This window comes from Dasypus novemcinctus, chromosome 1 (genome assembly GCF_030445035.2).
Source record: "Dasypus novemcinctus isolate mDasNov1 chromosome 1, mDasNov1.1.hap2, whole genome shotgun sequence".
In the NCBI taxonomy this organism is placed as follows: domain Eukaryota; kingdom Metazoa; phylum Chordata; class Mammalia; order Cingulata; family Dasypodidae; genus Dasypus; species Dasypus novemcinctus.
In genome coordinates this window covers 103357217-103379198 of record NC_080673.1, presented here as the reverse complement: position 1 = coordinate 103379198, position 21982 = coordinate 103357217, and the positions used below count along the sequence as shown (strand labels likewise).

Sequence of the window (21982 nt, the reverse complement as noted above, 5' to 3'; positions counted from 1 at the left end):
ACCAGAGGGCACTGTAGTAATGCTTGGAAAACAATCACAGGCCAGGCTGTTTGAAGGAATAGGAAAAACACCTTTTTTTTTTTTTTTTTTTTTTAGGATTTTACCTCTTTACTGTGAAGTCTTCTGCATGGTCTGGAATATTTTTCACAGTGTCGTGTTGTGTTGTGGTTGTGTCGTTCTGCTGTTGTGTTGTGGAAAACACATCTTAAAATTTTTTTTTCTCTCAGAATGTTATACTGTGACTGCATTGCCTTCCAAATTCAAGTATTGTCTATGCTATTAACTAGCATTTTTAAAGGTTTGTAATAATTTAATATAAAAAAAATCAGTTTTAAAAATAGAGCTGTGTATCTTATATTTTAGAAACTGCTCTGTGAAGGAGAATCCAGATCTTTAAAATAATTTTTTTGGAGGGGTCAAGTTCCATTTTCGTTTTGTTTCAGTGACATAATCCCATAAAAATATTGTTACTTGTGTTATCCCTGGTTTTAAAAAAGTAACATTCTTTAAGTGAAGACTGAGTGTGAGAAGCAGGCAGCCATCAGTTGTTTGCAGACTCCTTTTTTAAATCTTTAAAGTGCAGTTCTTAGGGAAATGGATGTGGCTCAAGCAGTTGAGCACCTGCCTACCAGATGGCAGGTCCCAGGTTCAGTTCCTGGTGCCTCCTCAAGAAGATGAGCAAGGCAGCGAGCTGATGCAACAATGAGACACAACAAAGAAACACAATGAGAGACAAAACAAGCAGGGAGTGGAGGTGGCTTATTTGATTGCATGCCTCCTTCCTACATGGGAAGCCCTGGGTTCAGTTCCCAGTGCCTCCTAAAAAGAAGACCAAGGGAAGCGAACTTGGCCCAATGGATAGGGCATCCACCTACCACATGGGAGGTCCATAGTTCAAACCCCGGGCCTCCTTGACCCGTGTGGAGCTGGCCCATGCGCAGTGCTGATGCGCGCAAGGAGTGTTGTGCCACGCAGGGGTGTTCCCCATGTAGGGGAGCCCCACGTGCAAGGAGTGTGCCCCATAAGGAGAGCCGCCCAGTGCAAAAGAAACTGCAGCCTGCCCAAGAATGGTGCCACATGCATGGAGAGCTGACACAACAAGATGACACAACAAAAAGAAACACAAATTCCTGGTGCCACTGATAAGGATAGAAGCGGTCACAAAAGAACACACAGCAAATGGACACAGAGAGCAGACAACTGGGGTGGGGGGAGGGGAGAGAAAAATAAAATTAGAAAAAAAAAAGACCAGCAGACACAGCGAGCACATAATGAACAGACACAGAGAGCAGACAACAAGTGCAAATAACGTGGGTGGGGTAGGGGGACTGGTTGGGAATAAATAAAATAAAATTTAAAAACAAAACAAAAATAATAATAAAAAATAAAGTGCAGTTCTCAAATGGAAGTTTTCTACATATTGTCAAATGAATTGTTTTTTTAAAAGCAGTTTTATTGAGATATATCCACATACCATACAATGTATCCAAATGCATTATTGATGCAAAATTTTTGTTGTTTCCAGAGTATCATATAAAGATTCAATATCATTCCTCGTTTTGAGAAAGATATATTCACATAACATGTATTAGAAATACATTTTGAAGAATTGTACTATATTAACACATTTACTATGAGTTTCAGCTGGGACTTAAATTGGATGCATGCTTAAATCCCTCTGCTGCTGAAGGAATGATCACGTGCAAGCTTTAAGTCCTGTACAGTTTACTCTACAATTTCACTTATTTTACAAATAATTCTAGCAGCCTCATTAAGAATAATCAGATTTTGAGAGAGAGAGAGAGATACTACTGTATCACAGCTTAGCATAAAAACTAATGCTCATAAAAACTATTGTGAGTTATTGAGAATAGATTTGGGGTTCTCTTTTTATGTAAAAGCAGAAGCATATAAAATATTTTAGAAACATTTCATTAAAATGTTAAATACTTTGAATACTTAAGATAAACTTCATTTATCAAGCAGCATATATTTATTGAGCATTTCTAATAGACAGAAGGTTGGATTCAAAGATTGTTCTGTTATCCAGGAGTTTACAAACATACACTTGAAAAACTAACATTGAAAACGGCATGTGTTACAATTTTGATAAAGACACCAAGAGCCAAAGGAGAACAGCTTTGTGGCTGCAAAGATCTGAAAAGCAGAGATGTCTTACACAACCTGGGAGGGATTCAAAGAAGCAAAGGAGGACAGGAGGGGATGAGGAGACAAAACGTAACTGAATTAAAGATATCATGAGAAGAGCTGACAGCCTGTGGGTTGTCATAATTCCCCACAATGCCAAGAAAGGAAGCATCTACAGATGGATAAACTGGATTTCATTTCTAATGAAAAAGATTTTGAAATAAGCAGAAATATAAGTTTCTACTTTCAGATATTACTACTCTTCTCAATCAAACCTTGAGAGTTAATCCTCTTCCAGAGTACATGTGGTAAACATTCTTTTTAGACTGATAGATTTCTGAAATTACTCCAAGCTGAGAGCCAATTTTTATTAAATTGATTCAAATTATTATCTTATTCTTTTAAACTGTTTGAAAACTCTCATTTTGCTGTTTTTTAAATATAGGTCTTGTTTGTTAAATTGTATAACTAAATATTTGTATTTACTGTATTACTTTAAGTACATTTTCTTTGTCACTTTTAGTTATCTATAGAAAATAGCATTACTTAGGACAAATTATAGATCATTAAACTCTGCAAAGTACTAAATATTATATGATAGTTATAGAAAAAGAAAAGGGTGGTTGTATAAAGATAGAAATTCGAAGATGTAGATGGGGTTTTTCTTTTTAAAATATTCATTTATATAAATTCTGCTATCCCATTCCTTGTGATTATAGTTGTGGCAGTTTGAGATTATTTATGAATTCCAAAAAGAGAGATCCTGTTTGTAAATTGGTCTGTTCCTCTGGGTGTGATACCCTTTTAATGCAGTAAATTCAGTTGACCTATTTGATTAAATTACCTGTTAAAATTAGGTATTTGATTCTACCACATGAGTAGGTCATGATTCAGGGTTGAGTCCCCGCCCCTTGGTGGATGGATAAAAAGGGACACTCACTCAAGAAGATACACTGGAAGAGAAAGAGCTCCATAGACACAGAAGACGACACAGAGGAGGAGAGAACTTGGTCATTTTGGTCCTGCCACGTGACAGAGAGGAGAAGGCTAAAACAGCTAAAGCCCTGGGAAGACCGATGAGCCCTATGCCAGCCTATAGCTGAGATTAGAAGCTGGGCCCATGGAGCCTTGAGAGGAAGAAGGAAGGAAAGACCAGGAGAGATTGCCAGCCATCTTGCTTCAACACATGGCAACAGACTTTGGTGAGAAAGCATCCCTGAGTTGGACTTTTTAGGGCCTTGTAACTGTAAGCTTTATCCCGAGTAAATACCCTTTATAAAAGCCAACAGATTTCTGGTACTTTGCATCAGCACCCCTTTGGCTGACTAATACAATAGTTAACAGTGATAAAGTCAGGGCTAAAAGAAAAGAAATTAGATATTAAAAAGGAAATGATTTAACAGCTTATTAAAATAGAGTAGTTTATCAGTAATTACATAACAGCGTTTATATATACATCATATGTATGTATATATAATGACATTTTCTAGTAAAAATCTTTTCATTATGAAAAATTTCAACCATACAAAAGCAAAGAGAATAATATAATGAAACCCTATATATTCAGCTCCCAATATAAAAAAATTCAGACATAGGGCCAAGGTAGTTTTTTTTTTTTTAATTACCCCTTCATTCTCCACTCTCCTGGATATAGTATTAAACAATTCCCAAACATGATATGATTCTATTCATAAGTACTTCAATTATCATAGTTACTAAACATAGGAATTAATATATTTTATGGAAACTGATGATGTAATCTTTACAGCTTTTAAAAAAAATTGTTAGGGAAGTTGTGGGTTTATAGAACAATCATACATAAAATACAGGATTCCCATACACTACCCCACCACCAACACCTTGCATTGGTGTGGAATACTTGTTACAATTGATGAAAGATTATTAACAGAGTATTATTAACTCTTGTCCATAGATTTCATTAGATGTTTTTCCCCATACACCACTCTATTATGAACACCTTGTATTATCATCATACATTTGTTTTCATTCATGAAAGAACACTCTTATACTTGTACTATTAACTATACTCCATCGTCTACAATAGGTTTCATTGTGTTATACAGTTCTATGTTATTTTAATTTTTTTGTTTTGTTTTTGTTTTTTCTTCATTTTCTTTTAAATGTTACATTAAAAAAATATGAGGTCCCCATATACCCCCCACCCCCCTGACCCCACTCCTCTTACGTCAACAACCTCTTCCATCATCATGGCATATTCAGTGCACCTGGTGAATACATTTTGGAGCACTGCTGCACCACATGAACAGTGGTCTACATTGTAGTCTACACTCTCCCCCAGTCCACCCAGTGGGGCATGGCAGGACACACAATGTCCAGCATCTGTCCCTGCAGCACCACCCAGGACGACTCTACTCCCGAAAATGCCCCCACATCACATCTCTTCTCATACACCCTACAATCCATCCAAACTGTGCAATCTAATGGTTCCTAGTATAATCACAGAGTTGTGCTTTCATCATCACAAAAATAAAAGCCCCACACCCCTTATACCCCCTATTATTGATACTTATCATTAGTGTGGTACCTTTGTTACAACTGATGGAAGAATATTAATATATTCCTATTCACTATAGTCCATAGTTTTGCATTAGGTATATTTTTGTCTCTATATTAATACCACCCTACTAGTAACACCTTGAAATAGTGACATGCATTTGTTCTAGTTCATAGAAGAACATTCTTTTATTTGTACTATTAACCACATTCATCAACCACCACAGTGTTCACTATTTCACTGTTATACAGTCCCATGTTTCATCCTCTAGCTTTCCTTCTAGTGACGTACATGACTCTGAACTTCCCTTTTCAACCAGTCATACCCACATCAGCACTGTTGATTACACTCACAATAACGTGCTACTATTACCTCTATCCATTTCCAAACATTTACAATCAATCTTTTTATAAATTACACACAAATTGAGCATCAGCTCCCCATTCTCTACCCTCATTCTGGGTAGGGAATGAGCAAACTCCATGAATTTGCTCATTTTATTTATACTGCGACATTAACTATATTTGTTTAAACTCATAACTTCCCTTGGTTCATATCAGATTATAAATTATCCAGGTGAGTTCAGAGTCAGTCAGATGGTATTCCAAATTTCTCCTGGTATCTTCAAAAGGTCAGAACTGTTCGTATGCTGTTAATAATAATAAAACAAAAATAATTATGGTTTTCATGATAAATTTAACCAAAGTCCACAAATAATTTTTTTTTTTAAATTTCAGGATTTGATCAAATCTTCATAGACCCACTTTGTTAAGACTAATTTCTTTTGTCTTGTCATCGTCTTCCATCCATATAATTAATAATAACTTTTATATAGGGTTGGTAACCTGGGAGAAAATTGGGGACCCTCATTTGACCCAAGATGAGGTTCCTTGTCCAGTGGTGCTTGCTGTAGAGAAGTAGAGCATACTAATGTTGTAGTGAAGTTTTAGTTTTGAAATAGTCACTGCTCTTGGCTCTTCTATAGCCTGGGGCAAAGTTGGACATCAAAGGGCAGGGTGTTTGGTGGGTTGGGATGCTGCCTTCTGAGAGGTCACATATTCTCACTCCTGGATGACTCTTTTAACATGTAGAAGCAAAGAGGGGGATAAGCCTCAAGGACAGATTATTACTGAATCTAGGACCTTTCTGCTATATCTGTGGAATCTCTCGTATCAGTCAGTTGCTGTGTATAAATTTTTCTTCACTCAGGGAGTGGAAGCTACAACTACCTGTGGAGGGAGAACTTCTGTGTAATTTTTTCACCACGGGTGAGGGTCACTGAACCTTAACAGGCCATTTGACCATTACATTATACCCCTTTCCCTCTCCTCTGTGGCTTCTCTGCAGTTGGTATGATAGGAGGGCTGTCCTGTCCTGTGGCTCCTGCTCCAATGGTAAGTACAGCTGGGGAGGGCTAGCCTCTGCTCTTTCCACCTGGGTGAGCAGTCAGAGTGATCTTCTCAGTGGGCCTTTGCTCTACCACTGATTACCAGGGAAGACTGCTTTGAGAATTTGGGAGACTCACCTAGCTATTAAGAAAGTAATACAACATTTTCCACTTGACTGCAACTTACCATTCCTTGTGGGTGACATATTACTATTTGTAGCTGTGAACTGTAGGGGGAAGGGATGGTGGTGGAAGAGCTATGTGTACCAGGGTTGGGCACTAAGCCCTACCCCAGCTCCTAACTAGAGAAGTACTTCTTAGGGGGACCTTGGGATTGCACAGGATAATGTAGGATTTACAGTTATATCAGTTTATTTAGTGTAGCATATAATGTTCATTTTTCTTTTCTTTTTATTGAACTTCTTTTTGATATGTTATACCTAACATATTTGTGAACTGGGGAGTTGATATTAGTGGGTATATTTCCTCAGGTTTCTTTCCCATAAAGTAGCCTGGGTCCTACACTATGGACCTATTTTCTTCTGCACCATGTACTCTCTACTTCAGGCTCCTGTTATATGCCTTTTACTTTAGGTTTTTAAATTTCTCTTTAGTGATGTCTACTCTTTTTGTTGCTTCTTTGCGCTGAATCTCTGCTACATACCATTGTTCCTGGTGTTTTTGCCCTTTGCTTCTGTCGATCAGGGCTGTGCGTCAGCATTTTAACCAAAATCATTTATTGTAGTCTTACCCACTCTCCACCCCAGAGGTCCCCACTTGGGGAATTTCTGTAAATCAGTTCTCAGTGTCCATGCCAGAGGAGTACAATATAGCTAAAAGTATGGCTCAGAAGGCTCAAAGCAAGTGAATGAGAGAGCTGGGGCGTTCTTTAAGCATCTCATACTTGGCCACTCATTGTTCACATCTCCCTCTGCAGATGAAGAGCCTCTTATGGGCACTCTCTGTCAAACTGTAGAACATAATGATTCCAGTCCCAGAGACATGTTGTCCCAGAGGGACCTAACATTATACTATATAAATCTTCCTTTCTAGGGAGAAGTCCCAATGGAGTTAACAATTGTTTGTGAAAGGGGAAATATGTGCCAATTTATAACAGCACTCTACCTCTACGTTGTAACTGTGTATAGCAGTGAATGTTATGGAAATAGAGTAGAAAGCTTTCCCCGCCCCCCTAGATGCTCACTGTTTCATCTTTTCAGTGCATCTAGTACTTCTGATAGGTGGAAAATGTCAGAAAAGACAAATTGGCAAGTTCTTTAAGATCAAGTATAAATATTACCTCTCAAAAGCTTTTCTAAATCACTTACCCATCTGTTTGGTAATTTACCTTTTCCCTTGGTGCATTAGGTCAAATGCCTCATTGATTTTGTCAAAAGGCAGGGTATGGGTCACCAATGCATCCAGATTGAATTTCTTATTCTTGTAGTCAGTAACAAGCTTTGGGACGGAATCTACACTCTTCCAACCTGTAATTTGGGCCAAATGCCAAATAAAGAAAGATATGGCACTTAACATGAAGAAGTAGTTTACTCAGTGTTTGTTAAATGAATGAATGAGCTTTTAAAATCAGATTTGGTTGCTTCGAATGGATTACCCCTCTCCCCAGTCATCTTCTATTTTCTGCACTTTTATCTTTTTTTCTTCTACTTTCTTCATAAGAAAAGTTCAAGATTATTTCTACTTTTAGGTAAGAAACTATTTCAATTTGGCCAAAGTGCCTTTTCCCCTCTATGTTGGATGACTTATTTTAAAAATATTCAATTTGCGAATTGTTTTTATCCTTCTATACAAACTGTTTGCTTTCAAGTAAATTAATAGAATACTTTTTATGTAATCATTAGATGTATTCTAGGCTCTCAGTGTTTAAGTAACATATTATTTTACTTTCCTTTTGATAATCTTTACTCTAAGAATTTGAGTAGTGTCATGGAGAAAATTAAAAGAAAAAAAAAACTGACCACCAAAATATGTTCCATTTATAGTACGGCCCATTATTAGCTCCACTGGAGAAATATTCAGTCCTTTGTCACCAATGGCAACTCCAATGAGAGTACATGATCCCCATCCTATTGTTGTGCATTCCAAGGCTGCTTTCTGGAAGGTTGAACACAAAAGTCTGCCTGAGTGCATAGAAAAGTAGAACATGTACTCCAATGTGATAAGTACAAGGCTTTAGGGAAAAATTGATCCAACTCTGCATATAGGGCAGTGGGGTTCAAGCTGAAGAGTTAATAGCCTCCAGTGTTATGTTACAGATAGTTAAATGAAATTTTGAGCATCTTCTATTAAGATATTAAAAAGAAACAGAAAATATTATTTTACTCTGTATAATACCATGGTTAGGCTGAACTTAGATTGTATAACACTGTATATCATGAAAAATACACACACAAAGAGTTAGAAAAGATTATAGAAGATGTAAACTCTAATCAACAAAGGGTCAATGATCTACTATGGGTATATACTAAAATATTTGCAATTCCAGGGGAATAGAATAAAAATCTTTATAGTCATGACGAGAGGGTGAGTATGTAATTATTCACTAGAGCCTAAGAAATGAAGCATACATTGGACATTTAGTAGATCACAATGTAGGACAAATATGAAGAAAGCCTACTTAAGACAGAGGGCAAAAAACTTACGGAAAATGACAATGGGTGTTGCTCATCAAACGGTTCATCTATTTCCTACATTGCTTAACCTCTTGCAGTTAGGTAGTGTCATTTGACTAATTCTGGTCAATGGGCTATGGGCAGAAGTGATATGTCACTTTCAAACCAACACATAGAAAAGCCAGTGTGCAAACTGCCAACCACCCCTTCTTCTCCTGTATCAACCAAGATGGCCTTGGATAGAGATCGTGAAGTCACAAGTTTGAACTTCTTTGCTTACTGATTTGCCTCACGGAAGACAGTTGCCCAGCAGAGTTGCCTAGATGCACACTAGTCTTTGCATGAACAGAAGAGAAAGCATCATTATGTTTACCTATCGAGAGTTTGGGGTTAATATAAAAGTGCTAAGGCTTGAAAATATAAATAAGTTTGAGAAAGACGTAAACTAGTGGATAGCTATCCTACATAGAAGTCCTAAAATAAACAGATGATCATTTTTAACCTTTTGAGACTGCTAGTATAGAAAAAAAGCATAAACTTTGTCTCATATCCTTGCCCTAATCAGCAGTGAACTTGATTCTGACCTGTTGAGGGAATTTTTACTTTTACAAGCCTCAGTAGGAAACATGGGTCCCATTAGTCACTAATAACTGCATGAAGGAGGCACTTTGACATACAATAAATTCACTTCCCCCCTTCTCTTTCTCTTTCTCTTTCACTGGGGATGGAAGATACAATGATGTGGAACTTTTGGAATTTTTATTTGAATGTCTATTTATTTATTGTTTCGAGAATACTTGACAGTTCTAAAAAGCAGTTTTTCCACTTTCCATAGTTTTTAAATTGCAGAAACGTTTTTGTTTATATATACTGTATAGAAATATCTGTGGATGAGGGAAAGACCGCAGGCACTGTTTGTCACCTTAAGGTGTTGTTTACTTTGATTTTTAAAAAAATATATTTTTCCTGTTACCCTTTCTGAGCTTTGCTCCAAGCAAGGGGATAACCTCTATGATGATAGAAATGGTATCGTATAAAACAGCACTGTACACTGAACCTCTGGTAACATTTGGCGAGAAATATTATTATATTTTATATATTCAATATATAAAATATTGAATTTTACAGGATTGTCAGTTAATGTAACTTTCTAATTGTTACATTAGAAACATTTGGTGAGAAATATTTATAGCTGAATTTTATAGGATTGTCAGTTAATATAACCTTCTAATTGTTCTTTATGGTGTTTTAGAGGGTTAGAGGTCATTTAGATCTGGTTCATACCCATTATTTAAGTCTCGGTTAACAATCTAGAATCTAGTTATGGAAATGTTTCGTTGAAGGGTAGGTAGCTCATTCTTTTGTGAGTAAATAAATTCATCTCTTTTCATTTGTATTCTCTAAAATAATTCTGTTCCACAATTAGTTACCTTTCTTGGTATAATAAATTAGTTAATAATAGAAACCAATAATTAGTAGCCAAGTTTTAAATCAGTGCTTCTCAACTGGGCTTCACATTAAAATCACACAAAGAACTTAGAATACACTGGGGGTGCAGCCCATTCATTGGTATTAAAAAAAACAAGCGTGAATACCAAAGTGTAGCAGATGTTGAGAATCACTGCACTAGAAAAATAAGGCCAATAGGCTAAATTGCAATATTTTTAAAAAATTTCAGCTGTGGGTGGTGGAAGAATGAATTTGACACATTGCAGGCTGCAGGTACCAAAAGACAACTTAAAAAGTAGAGCTGAAGCCTTGAGCACAGGAGTGCAGTGCAAGATAAGGAGTCCTAATGAGTGCATGATATTTGAACAGTAGTAGCAATAGCTAACATTAATTGAGTATTACATGCCAGATATGGTTTTAAGTGGTTTATCTTCTGGGGAATGCCTCAGGCAGGTAAAAACCAAGGGTAAGAACCAGCACAAAGCCTACTTCTGGGAGCTTGAAGTACAGAACCGTTCCCAGGGAAGGACTGTAGGAATCAGACCAAGTAAAAATGTAAGTCAAAGGGAATAGTGTCACAACTACTTTACAGCTCACACTAAAATTAGAATAGTCCATAGGCATATACTTTAATTGTTAAATTCTGCAACACTTTCATTATAGAAATCTTTGTTTAATGTCTGTGCAAATATGCCTTAGGTGAATATTCACTGAAGAATAAGGATGAGCCCATTTTCAGATATTGCCTGTTGCATTTGGCTCGTTTACCCTACCTCGTGGTGTAGAATAGACACGTCTGGCCTCATGGGTGTGCAAACAGTGCTGCCGCACAGGAACCCTCAGTCAGAGGGGCTCCACAAATTATATAGCCCATTTTGATAAAAGAAGTAATCTGAATAATACAAAGTTGTATGGTTTGAGAAAAAAGATTTTCTTTTAAATTTTGCAATGTGTGTGTGTATTTATTTCCAGCCAAAAAATATTGAGCTTTTATAGGGTGATCTCAAGAGAAAAGAAAAGTCAACATCTGCAAATAATCTACAAATATTGCTGATATCACTGCTTATCTTAGCACAAGATAAGAGTGAATCCTCAAAAACAGTGTTGGAATTTGGGAGGACACACCTATGGGCACTGAAGTACATGTAATGCAGTGGAGGGAGTAGGAAATGATTTGAAACTGACAGTTCCATTTCCCTGTCACTGTTTTTTGAAAATATTAACAAGGAATAATCACAGTGACTGTAAGAAACATGACTTGCCCTTTTCTATACTTTGATGGCAAAAGAATAAATGGAAAATAAGAACCAATGAAAATATATACATACCATGACTTCAGTACCACCTGCACAGTCAAGGGCAAAATCCACACCTCCATCGGTCATTTCAATGAGGACTTCCTGGATAGGTTTATCCAGATCTCTAGGATTGAGGCAATCAGTGGCTCCCAGAGCTCTGGCCCTTGCAAACTTTTCACTGTTGATGTCAATGCCTATGATTCTAGAAGCTCCTGCTACTTTACAACCCATTACAGCAGAAAGACCGACACCTCCTAGGCCAAAGATAGCACAAGTAGAACCAGGGGTGACCTGCAGGCAAGAAAATTATAAAATAACTTTTAAAGCAGTTGGTCCCACTCTTCTTTAAGGGAAGAAGGGCTGACGTAGGGGTGGCGACATCTAAATAAAGATTGCCTGTTTAAAAAACCTTTGATTGGGGAGCAAATGTGGCTAAAGCAATTGTCTGCCTCCCACATGGGAGGTCCTTGGATAGGTTCCCAGTGCCTCCTGGGGAGGATGAACAAACAACTAGTGACAATGAGCAGACATCAAGCAAAAAGAACAAGCAGGTAATGACCAAATACAACAAGCAAAAACAAGGAGCAAACAGATGAAGGAACCATCTCAGGGGGTAGGAGGAAACCATATGATATAGCCAATGGGGAAATCTGCCAATATGAGAATGGGCAAGTCCCTCTGGCTAAATTTAGAGACTCATTCAAGGTTCATTATGATTAGCTTCACATAAGGAACAAGCCCAAGTGAAAATAATTCTCATTTCCCCTTTGCCCTTTTGTGTTATCAGAGCAAAATTTAAAGTCCATACATCCTACAGAGTTTATTGTTTTCCGTTTTTAATAGATCACAAGTAATTTGACATCTATGTTTCTAATAGCCCTAATTTGGCCGTATTAATGTTACAGTTGGTTTTTATTTATTTATTTATAAGATTTATTTTTTATTTATTTCTCTCCTCCCCCCCCCCAGTTGTCTGCTCTCTGTGTCCATTTGCTGTGTGTTCTTCTGTGTCTGCTTGTATTCTTGTCAGTGGCACTGGAGTCTGTGTCTCTTTTGGTTGCATCATCTTGCTGCGTCAGCTCTCCGTGTATGCGGTGCCACTCTGGGCAGGCTGCACTATTTTCGCCTGGGGCAGCTCTCCTTGAGGGGTGCACTTCTTGCGCGTGGGGCTCCCCTACGCGGGGGATACCCCTGCATGGCATGACACTCTTTGTGTGCATCAGTATTGCACTTGGGCCAGCTCACCACATGGGTCAGGAGGCCCTGGGTTTGAACCCTGGACCTCCCATGTGGTAGGCAGATGCTCTATCAGTTGAGCCAAATATGCTTCCCACAGTTGGTTTTGAATGACCATGAATATTTCTCTATATGTAAATTGACTCATTTGATCATCCCAAATCATTAATTCATTTAGATGGAATGAAGTTCAAATTTCTTTGCCTGGCATGAAGAGATTTCTACTAACAGCACTCTTCCTCTAAAGACCTTCAGATTGTAGTTTGACTTCCCAAACTACTTTTTATTTTTATGAATGTATGAGTGAATGAATTTTAAGGGAGATAATATGCTGACAGTCAAGAGCAAGAGCAGCATTGCTGTCTTTTGGCAGATATAATTCTTAATGAAAAGTCATTCGTTGGTACTCTGGATGCTAGATCAGCCTCTTTTTTGGTGAGGCTGACTTTATTTCCTGGTCACTGAACAACTCTCGGTAGCCTGATAAAAAGGAATTTCTAAGTTGTAAAGCTAAAGACAGACCTCACTAAGATGTTTTAAGGGTTGTATGTATAGCTGGCTTTATTCATTAACTCACTGAAAACTTATCTATTGCTCGCACATAGTATTAGCACTTAGTGCTAGGCTCTGGAGATGGCCCACGGACAATAGAAGGTTCTTGCCCTCAAGAAGCAGACAATCTAATAGGAAGGAGAAGTAGAGGGGACCTTTCTCCACAGTGTGATAAGAATGAAGAAAAGGATAAGCACTGATACTTTGGGGAAGACTGGGAGGGATGCCCAATGCATGCCTGGGAGGCTGGAGCAGATTCCCACAAGATGTGGCCTCCAAGTGAAGCCAGCCGGAGGAGGTGGGAGAGCCTGCAGCGATGGAGAGGGCCCAGGTGAGAAAAGCCCAAAACTACAGTGACTGGAAATTGGGCTCTGGGCAGGGCTTGGGAGATCAGAGATCAGCAGAGGTAGAGACCTCATAGTGCAGGAAAAGAGGAATAGTGGGAGGGGGATGCAACATTCAGATGTGTTCTTTAGAAAGATTGGTCTGACTGCATTTTGCCAATTGAAGTCAAGAAATAAAGACTTGTGGCAGTGAGATTAAAATAAGGTGATTGAGACATCCAGGTGCAGGATCTCTCTTTGACAGATCTCTAATCTCTAACTGTCAAAGCTTTTAAATTCTGACATGGGATTCCAGAAATTCATTTTACCACCATCAGGCCTGCTGCCTGAGATCCTCCTCTGAAATCACAAAGGGACAGGATGAGAAGCAGAGGTAATATACTGGTTGAGGGAGAAATGTCTGCCGCATCAGACAGAAAATACCGGTGGCTGTATGGAGATGGGTGGGGATTTCTATAGGGTCCATTGCTTCATGAGTAGGTCTGTTGTTCTAGGATGGGTGTTCATATTTAAGGGGCATATTTGAGCAGGCTGTATTTAAATCCAGGAGTGGCTCTACTCTAACATGCTAGCACAGCTAGGAAAGTCACTGGCAACTATTGCCAGTCACTGGGCCAGATATTTTACATATGTAATATGATTCAGTTACCCCCACAACTATTTTAGGTAGTGTAGCAGTTTGATATTATCGATGAATTCCAAAAAGAAATATTGGATTATCTTTGTAAACTGATCTTTTCCTCTGGGCATATGAGATTATATTGGATTAAGTAATCAAGTAAACCTCCTTTGTCAGTAGGGTGTTGAGTTCACATCCTTTGGTGGGTGGGGACTCGCAGATAAAAGGAATGGCAAAAGACAAAGTTGGAGGGGTTTTTGATGTTGGAGTTTTGATGTTGGAGTCTGATGCTGAAGCCTTAAGCTGGAGCCCCAGGAAGTAAGCACACAGAGGAAAGAGAAGCAAGCCGCAGGAAGGGAGGAATCCAGGAAGCCTGAACCGTCGCAGACGTTGGCAGCCATCTTGCTCCAACACATGAAAATAGACTTTGGTGAGGGAAGTAACTTATGCTTATGGCCTGATATCTGTAAGCTCCTATCCCAAATAAATACCCTTTATAAAAACCAACCAATTTCTGGTATTTTGCATCAGTACCCCTTTGGCTGACAAGTACAGGGAGATATTATGAAAGAAAGATAGTAGAGATTTTAAATAATTTGCCTAAAACCACAGAGGTAATACACAGAGGATTTGAAGAGAAGTAACTGCAACTCCTTAACTCACACCACTGCCTAGTAAGTTCTTTTTAAAAAAGCTGGTGTTGGACGGTTTACCTTGGCAGTATTGATTGCAGCTCCATAGCCTGTTGAAAACCCACATCCAAGCAGACAAACTCTCTCTAAATTTGCATCATCATCTATTTTGGCAAGATTAATATCAGACACCACAGTGTACTGAGAGAAGGTACTGATCCCCATGAAATGATAAATTTGTTTTCCTTTGCAGGTAAACCTACTGGTTTTGTCTTCCATTAGTTCTTGATCAGCAATAGGAGTTTTGCTTCGACTGGAAAATTAAAAAGAAAAAAAAGCTTTAAAGGGGAAAGTAAATGGACCACTGATTCACTTTCTTGAAAAATATGTTGGATATTATATATTCGTTATAACAATTTTATGACATGGAAAATTGAAAAAAAAAAAGACCCGGAACTTTTCATGCAAATATGTAGTCAGAAGTATTCTAAAGATGGTAATAATAACAAACTTTAATTGAGTACTTTTATGTGCCAGAACTTTTATGTGCCAGAAGCTTTTCAGAGCTTTACATGTATTCACTTAAAAAACCTTTTTATAATGGAAAATTTAAACATACATAAATGCAGAAGGGATAGCATAATGAATCCTCATATACCTAACTCCCAGCTTCTGCAATTACCAACTCATGGCCAATCATAGTTTCATCAGCTACTTCTCCCTACTGTACTTACCTTCCTTCCACTAGAATATTTTGAAGCAATCCCAGGCATCACTAGTTCCTCCGGAAAGATTTCAGTATTATCTCTCCAAAAGGTAAGGATTCTTTTAGATCTACACATTGCATTTGTTTGATATGCCTCTTAAGTCTCTTTTAAGCTGCAGGCCCCCCTTTCCCCATTTTTGTTTTTCTTCTTGCAATTTATTTGTTGAAGAAACTGAGTCTTTTGTCCTGTAGACTTTCCTTCCTTCTGGATTTTACTGATATTACTTATTTCCTGTAGTGTGATTTAACATGTTTTTCTGTTCCTGTATTTCCTTTAAATTAGTATTTAGAGCTAAACACTTGATGTATCCAAGTTTTATATTTTTGTAAGAACACTTCATTGGTGTATATTTTCTTTTGGAGGCACACGGTAGCTGATTACGTTTTTGTGATGGTAGGAGGAGTTGATGGTCATTGCTTAAATCCAATATTTTATTAAAGGTTTGTTAAATGATGTATTAATTCTTTGAATATCTTTGTAAAGCAGCTCTATGAAGTAGGCTTTTTTAATATCCCTATTTTATAGATAAGGAAGCTGAGGCACAGTAATAGAAGTAAGAGTAGTACAGTTTTAGCTTCTTAAATAACTAGTTTCAATTTTCATTAGGGACAAATAAATCTTCTATAGTCTGAGCAGAGTAAATAATATAGTGATTAAGATTTTGGACTCTGGAGCCAGATTGCCTAGGTTCAATACTTGACTCCAAGACTTCCATCTTTGTGGCACTGGAGTAAATTACTTTACTGTAACCCTTTGCTTCCCTCCTTCTTCCTCTATGGAAGTAGCTATTATCCTGAATTATTTGGTATTTATCATTCCAATGATGAGTTTATACTTTTCCTACATATACATGTGAACATAAGCAATATATAATATTGTTTTTGCATATGACACCTTACTGAATATATCATCCAGCAATGTCTTTTACTTAACATTTTGTGTATGAGATTTTTCTTTGTTGATATAGGTAGTTCAAGTTCCACCATTTTCACTCTTGTAAAGTATTACATTGTGTTACTACATAGAAGTGTATCCATTCTCTTATTGATGGATATTCGTGCTGTTTTCAATTGCTTTATATTATAAACAATGTTAGAATGAGCATTCTAGTACAGTATATCTTTGTACACATATGCAACAGTTTCTTGCACACACCTTGAGGTAGAACTGCTGGGTGGAAATTATTCACTTCTTCAACTCCATTTAATGTGCTGCCCAAAATATTTGTACCAGTTTATACTCTTAATAACAATGTATAAGAGCTTACCTGAGTTTTTTACAAAGATTTGTGCGTGGACTCAGACAGAACTTGCATTTTCTACACTGAGGTGTGTAGAGTGGAATTACTTTGTCACCTAGAAAGAAAGGCCAACATTGTTGATTGGTGCTCCAGATAGTATTTAAATTTTATATCAGATGAATGGGTGAAAACAAAATTGTTTATAATATATATTTTGTGTTTACCAAAAATTCTAGGTGACTACAAGGTTTTGTTATCCTATAACGTTGCTGATATCCCCAAGTATTGTAAAAACTCTCACGTGTTCTTTTTTTTTTCTTGGCTGGGTAGTAAAGCAACAAATCTCTGCTGATACCATCAGGTGCAGAGCCCTGTCTGAGACTGCTATTACTGCATCTCTCTGCAACATGACTGCTGCTTAAACATTTCCAAACACTATGTATGGAAGAAAACATCACATACAACAGTGCAGGCAAACAATAATAAGCTAGATGTGGAGAATAAACTTTTCATTGCCATGTTTCACCGTTTAGATACATTCTCAAATTCTACATTTCTGATGTTTTACTCAATTTCAATTTAATAATAGCCATACAATTAATCCTTTAATGACCAAGGCTCAGTAATGATAATTAACACTTACTCAACACTTGGTCTGGGCCAGGCATCATTCTAACTTCTTGTGTGTATTATATCATTGAATTTGCGGAACATCCATCTGAGAATGGGATTGTTACTCTCCCCACTTTAGAAACCAGGAATCTGAGTTGAGTCACAGGTAAGTGAAGTAACTGCCCAAGGTCATATGGCTGGTAGGAAGCAGAGCTGGGACTAAAGGGTCTACATCAGCCAGAAATCTTCATGGTTGTAAAACTTTATGGGAGCTATATGTTTCTATGATCTTTTTTGGAGTAGAGAAAGATTTATTAATGTACCTCTAACTTTGGGGCATTCTCATTAAAGGAGTCAAGAATGATATGTTTCATCCTGTCTGACAAGTGAGGATTGCACAGCCCATATTCCAACATATGAGGGATCTGTTATAAAATGTGAGGTAAATCATTTCAGCCATTGGCAGGCTTCATTTAGGTATTATTTTTTTATCTTACAAACTTCCAAAAAGACACTTAAGCTAATGTTGACATATGCATAATTTTTCTCACCTAAGTTATCTTTAAGCCCTCATTCCTTATGTAATATTAAAGTTTTCTGTTTCATTTGGAAGAGGTGGTTAAAAGTGTCATTTATGCATAGTTGGAATTTCAGTTTAAGGCAACCTTGTAACTTTGCTTTAAAGGACAATTTCTCAGTGCTATGTATAGATAAAGTGACCACATAGGCCAGATTTTATTAGACAGTTCTGATTTAAAATACTCTATCCCATTGTTAGACTGTGTTGGGTCTCAGTTTTGCTTTGGAAAAGATGGTTGCCCATTTAAATAGAGATCAGTTATATGCAAATCCAGAACTGTATAAGACATTATCCGTGAAATATCATGATAAACCCATTTAATCAGAATTAGAAAAGTAAATACCTGGTTTGAAGTTCATCACTCCTGGACCAATACTTTCCACAATTCCTGCACCCTCATGGCCAAGGATGACTGGGAAAACACCCTCTTTAAATTTAGGATTGAGAACATGGGCTTCAGTATGGCACAGGGCAGTGGCGATTATCTACAAAGCAATCACAGGCTTGAGTGGTGTTTCCGTAATTATATTATTTAGCTGTCAGGAGGGTAATTTTAAGTCTAACATTATCTTGAAACTTTATTATTCAACACTTCTAGAGCTCAATAAAAGAATTACGTTTTGAGGGAAAGAAAAAAGAACAAACAAAAATATATTAAGGTAGATTATTTTCCTCTTATATGCATCTTTTTAAAAAATCTTTTATTGTTGTTGGAAAATCATAAAAAAATAAAAAAGATAGGATTGAAAGTTACTATCTTCAGGAGAGAAAAAATCAGCCCTAACAAGGAAAACTTAAATAAAGTCTATCAGGCAGAGAGAACGGAGGGAACACAAGTACAGTTGTGACTGGGGGCTTGTCCAAATTTTGTTCAATCTATGTGAAACAGAAGTAATATATCTTTTATAGGTAAAGGAGACACATCAAATAGAGAATTGCCTACAATCACCAATGCATTCCTGTATTATTCTTCAAGATTCTGTTCATGAGTGTGTCTCATTCATTCTCATGTGCAAGCAATGTGGGATTAAAATATAAAACTGGCAAATCCTGGGAAAAATGGGGAAAGTGTCCAAATTTTCCACCTGTGATATTTCTCTACTCTTTGCTGTCTCTTCTGACCCACTCCTGTTCCTTCCTCTAGGAACCCAGGACTCTTATGCTGCCCAAGGCAGGACTTCAGGTTTCCCTTTTCCCTTGTTTTAGACCAAATTTTCTTTCCTTTTTTTTTTAAAAAAAATTTATTTTATTTATTTCTCTCTCCTTCCCCCCCTGCCTTAGTTGTCTGTTCTCTGTGTCCATTTACTGCATGTTCTTCTTTTTGTCCACTTCTGTTGATGTCAGTGGCACAGGAATCCTTGTCTCTTTTCGTTGCATCATCTTGCTAAGTCAGCTCTCCAGGCACCTTTCCTGGGCAGGCTGCATTTTCTTTCGTGCTGGGCGGCTCTCCTTAGAGGGCGCACTCCTTGTGCGTGGGGCTTCCCTATACGGGGGACACCCCTGCGTGGTACAGCATTCCTTGCGCGCATCAGCACTGCACATGGGCCAGCTCCACACGGGTCAAGGAGGCCTGGAGTTTGAACTGCAGACCTCCCATGTGGTAGGCGGATGCCCTAACCACTGGGCCAAGTCCACTGTCCTCTGATTTTCTTTTAATAAAATTTTCTAGTAACTGGCAAATTGGAAAAAAACACAAAACCCAACCAACTCAAATCCAATGTGAATTCCTTTATCTCATTCTTAGGGTTAATGATTAATGTTAAGATCACTAAATTTTAAGCCCACCATGATCAGTAATTGCTGAGAAGTAGTTAATAATTTACCCCTCCTGGAGATAGTGCCTGTTTTTATCTGAATCAAAACACATAACTGTCCTATTATGCAAACTCCGGTTTCTCTCAGACCTTCCAGAAGCTGAGATTTAGGGCCTTGTCTGTCCCTGCCCAGAGCAAGTCCCCACTCACCCGCACTCGAACTTCATGGGCCTTGGGGGGAGCTACTTCAACCTCTTCAATGCAAAGGGGCTTGCCTGCTTCCCAGGCAATGGCTGCTTTGCATTTAATAACCTGAATGAGTGACAGAGGGAGAGAGAGAGAAAGAGAGAGAGAAGAGAATATATCATGGCAACAACTGAAAAGCATGTCGGTACAATAATTCATGAAAAGGAATTTGTGGTTGCAGTTTAGGATGTTACGTGTACCTTTTTAATTTTGAGAAAAGATGTATTAAAGTTTTATCTTAATATAATGCCTTGATTTTTGCTTCCACAACATGGAGGATAAATTTACAGGGTTTGGACAGGGTACGTGGTCAATAGGTATTTGTTGACTGAACAGTGTATCAGATGTGAGTTACTGGAGTCCTGATTGCTAGAGCATGGGTGTGTAGCACATCTTTGCTACTCAAAATGTGGTCCAGGGACCAGCAGTGTCAAGGATATCTGGGAACTTGTTAGAGATACAGGCCTTGCACCAAATCTACCAAATCAAAATCTACATTTCAACAAGAATGCCAGGGGATTCATATGCACATAAAAGTCTGAGAAGCCAGGCTTACATAATTACTAAAATTTATCAGTTGAATATAAATTAAATACAATTTTAGCCTCTTTGTAAAAACTTGGGCAAAATGTATGCCAAGAAACCAAACATTTAGGATCCCATAATCCCTAGATTAAAATATTTTTAGCCTCTTCAAATTATTTACTTTTTATTTCCATATACGGAAAGTAGAAAGAAACAAACCTATAATCCTCCGTTCTAAAGCTAATATTTTTACTTTTGGTATGATTTTCCCAGTCTTTGGCCACATGAATATATATTTTGATATAATTATTTTGATTATATAGTACAATTTTGAATTGTGTTTTTGAATATCATTTATCTTATTACAAATGTAATATATATTAATTATAGGAAGTTTCAAAACACACATACACACACACAAAACAAATAAAATTCACCTGTAAATTTAGCACCCACCTTATTCTGAGGTATATCCTTCAAGTATCCCCAAATGGCATATTGTATGCATTATAATCTACTTTTTTAAACTTCTTAATATACTATGAATATTTTCCATATATTCCTTTTTTGCTTTGTAATTTTTTATAACATTAAACTTCATATTATTCTTTAACATGATTTCTAATAAAAGCATATTCTATTTTATCATTTTAGCATAGTTACTTAACTCTCTTATTTTGGCTATTGTAAATATTATTTAATTTAATATCCTTATAGTAATTATTTTGGCAAATCCACAGTCATTTGCTTAGAATAAATTCCTAGCATAGGGGTTACTCATATACTTTTGAGCAACTTTAAGTTGCTGCTTCCTGAGAGTAATCCCTGAAGGAAAATTCTTTTAGCAAGCATTCTGTTAGAGAGAATAAGAAAGCTGAGCAAAAATAGTTTATTTGCTTACTTTGCCCTTGGTGCTCATTTTTCTTTGGGAGTCTTGTCTTAGAAGTTTCTCTCAAATTTAAGAAGCTCTTCCACTTCTAGGTAGCAAACTCTGTGCCCTGTAATGAACTGTCTTTGAATAAATAACATTCCTGCTGCTCTTATTCTCCAATCACTTACCTTTTTGTTGCCATGAGCCTCAGCTCTGCCAGACTCTCACCACGTCATTTGTGGTATCATATTTCAGCTGCAAAACCCCGTTGCTCCCAGCAATTGTATAGAGAAGTTTTGGTTTACCCTTTTTTTTTCTTCATTAAACTTGCATGAATGAGTTAATAAATAATTAGAAAGCAAAGCACAGTTTCACTGCTCCCCTTTACCCACTTTTCTCCTTCACAACCATGACAATTATTTCTTTCATTTCTTTATGGTTTTACTATGTATCTTACTCTTTCACTATTGACACTTTGTGTTCAGAGAATGTGGAAAATTCACCATCACTTGAGCATCCCCTGTACTGTCCTTCTACATGCCTGGGATGGTTT

The 21982-nt window shown here is 37.4% G+C and overlaps 1 protein-coding gene across 1 annotated transcript; it reads right to left on the bottom strand.

Moving 5' to 3' along the window:
• Positions 1 to 1432: 1432 nt before the first annotated feature.
• LOC101422220 (all-trans-retinol dehydrogenase [NAD(+)] ADH4) lies at positions 1433 to 21582 on the bottom strand. Its single transcript, XM_004453702.5, has 9 exons — positions 21460 to 21582; positions 19998 to 20099; positions 18377 to 18518; positions 16869 to 16956; positions 14916 to 15147; positions 11482 to 11742; positions 8051 to 8186; positions 7420 to 7558; positions 1433 to 5333 (listed from the first exon to the last, which is right to left on the bottom strand). Exons 1-9 carry the CDS (start codon positions 21475 to 21477, stop codon positions 5309 to 5311), a joined length of 1143 nt encoding a protein of 380 aa, XP_004453759.3. The 5' UTR covers positions 21478 to 21582; the 3' UTR covers positions 1433 to 5308.
• Between the last annotated feature and the right edge of the window lie 400 nt (positions 21583 to 21982).